The 1849-nt window shown below is 63.4% G+C and overlaps 2 protein-coding genes across 2 annotated transcripts in view; both read right to left on the reverse strand.

Moving 5' to 3' along the window:
* The window catches only part of LOC102371620 (monocarboxylate transporter 13-like), a 5782-nt gene extending 5323 nt beyond the window's left edge, over positions 1-459 (reverse strand). Inside the window, 1 exon segment of the mRNA XM_014526609.2 lies at positions 429-459. Within this exon segment, the coding sequence (XP_014382095.1) occupies positions 429-459 (31 nt within the window).
* Positions 255-1849, reverse strand: part of LOC102371872 (monocarboxylate transporter 13-like) — a 5101-nt gene continuing 3506 nt past the window's right edge. Inside the window, 2 exon segments of the mRNA XM_025193783.1 lie at positions 255-759; positions 1252-1849. The exon segment at positions 1252-1849 is cut by the window's right edge and continues 140 nt beyond it. Coding sequence (XP_025049568.1) covers positions 539-759; positions 1252-1849 — 819 coding nt within the window. The 3' untranslated portion in view covers positions 255-538.

Genomic DNA, 1849 nt, shown 5'->3' on the forward strand with positions numbered 1-1849 from the left:
GCCCCCAACTCCCTCTGACCTTTGCCCCCAGAGCTCCTCCCCCCCCATAAGCTCTGGGAGGGGGTGGGGACCCGGACACCTGGGTTCTGTCCCGCTCTGAATCCCAAATCAGAGCAAAAAACCAATCCTCTGCAAGAACCAACCAGACCCCCACCCCACAAAACACAGGGACCTAATGGAACACCCCCACCACTCCTCCCCCTACATCTGCCCCCAAACCCTCCCCATAAAAAAGCCACACAAAAGGGGGTCTCTCAGAAGTGCCATTTCCTTTAATGAAAAACTCCAGAATCCAAATTTTTAGCGCCATAAGCCAGTCTGTTCTTTGTGGACCCACCAGCAGGTCCACATAGAGAACCCAGGCATTCGGGGCCATAGCAGAGGGCAGCGGAAGACCCTCCCATGCCAGCCCCAGGTCTATACAAGACCCACAACGGCCCCATCTACCCATGCCAACATCGTTGGCCAACCCAATGCTGTTGGCCAGCCCAATTGGATGACCCTTCTTCTGAAGGCCACGGGTGGCTTCCCCTCGAGGTTACTCAGGGTCTTCTCCTGGGGGCAGGTAGCTCCTGCCCACACAGCAGGGGTCCTTGTGCGGGCCGGGGGCAGTCCTGGGCGTGGCATTGTGGCCAGAGGAGGTGGCCGCCATGCAGAAGAAGTCCGGCAGCGTGGTCAGGATGAGGGTCCCAGCCAGGAGGAAGGCACCGGCCACTACGAACGAGGCCCTGTAGTCCCCGGTTACATCCCGCAGCCAACCTGGGAGTGAGGAGGAAGTCACCAAAAAGACAAGATGGCCACCGCACTGGGGTGCAATGGGGCACCTAAAACCCAAGATGGCTGCCACGATGGGGCACCCAGAACCCAAGATGGTGAAGGACAGCAGCAATCTTGGAGCACCTAGGAAAGGTGAGACTAACCCAGCAAGTTGCAGTAGGGGAGAGGGGGAGCTCTCCCAGTGCTTGGCAGCCATTAGGGTCTGAGGAGTTAGAACAAGGGGTGGGTGGGTGGGGGTGGGGGAGAGAGAATGAGTAGGGGGCATCTGGGGGCCCAGACCCCTGAGTTCCCTCCAGTTTTGGGGAGGGGATTGGGGTCAGTTAGGAGCCCGGATGCCTGGGTTCCTTCCCCCTCCCCCCCCCGCCCGTCTTCTAACTTTACACCCAAAAGGGCAACCCAGGCCATGCCCGATATAGCCCAGGCTCCAGTTACCCAGCCCCCAGGGCTGGGAGAAGGGGGGTGGGCAGCACCTACCAGCCAGCGGCGCCCCCAGGAGCCCCCCGCCGCTCTCCAGCATCTGCAACAAGCCCAGTGCCCCATAGATCTGCCCCACGCCCACCAGCTGGGGCAGGAGGGAGAAGACCACTGGTGTGAGGGCACCAGCGAAGAAGCCATAGGCAGCTGCCAGGACCCCCAGCACTGGGTATGAAGTGCCCAGGGGCACCAGCATCAGCGCGACCCCTGCCAATGCCGTCCAGGCTGCCAGAAGCCGCAGCAAGCCACAGCTGCGTGTATCAGCCACGGCACCCGATGCCAAGCGCCCAGCCAGGTCGGCCACAGCCATCGCCGACAGCACCGTGGCTGCCTGGTACTCACCCAGGCCCAGCTCCCGGGCCCGGGCCACAAGGTGGACATAGGGCACGAAGTAGCCAGTATTGACCAGGGTGACAGCCGCCGTGAAGGCCACGAAGGGGACGTGGCGCAGCAGGGCCAGGCCCACGGGGGCCGGGCTGGGTTCGGCAGGCAGCGTCAGGGGCCGCAGCAGGGCCCCGCAGGCCACCAGGTGGAGGGAGAGGCCGCCCACCAGCAGCAGGGCCCCGCGCCAGCCCTAAGCCTCGGCCAGCACCCGGGA

The sequence above is a fragment of the Alligator sinensis genome, unplaced genomic scaffold (assembly GCF_000455745.1).
Source record: "Alligator sinensis unplaced genomic scaffold, ASM45574v1 scaffold1488_1, whole genome shotgun sequence".
Classification (NCBI taxonomy): Eukaryota; Metazoa; Chordata; order Crocodylia; family Alligatoridae; genus Alligator; species Alligator sinensis.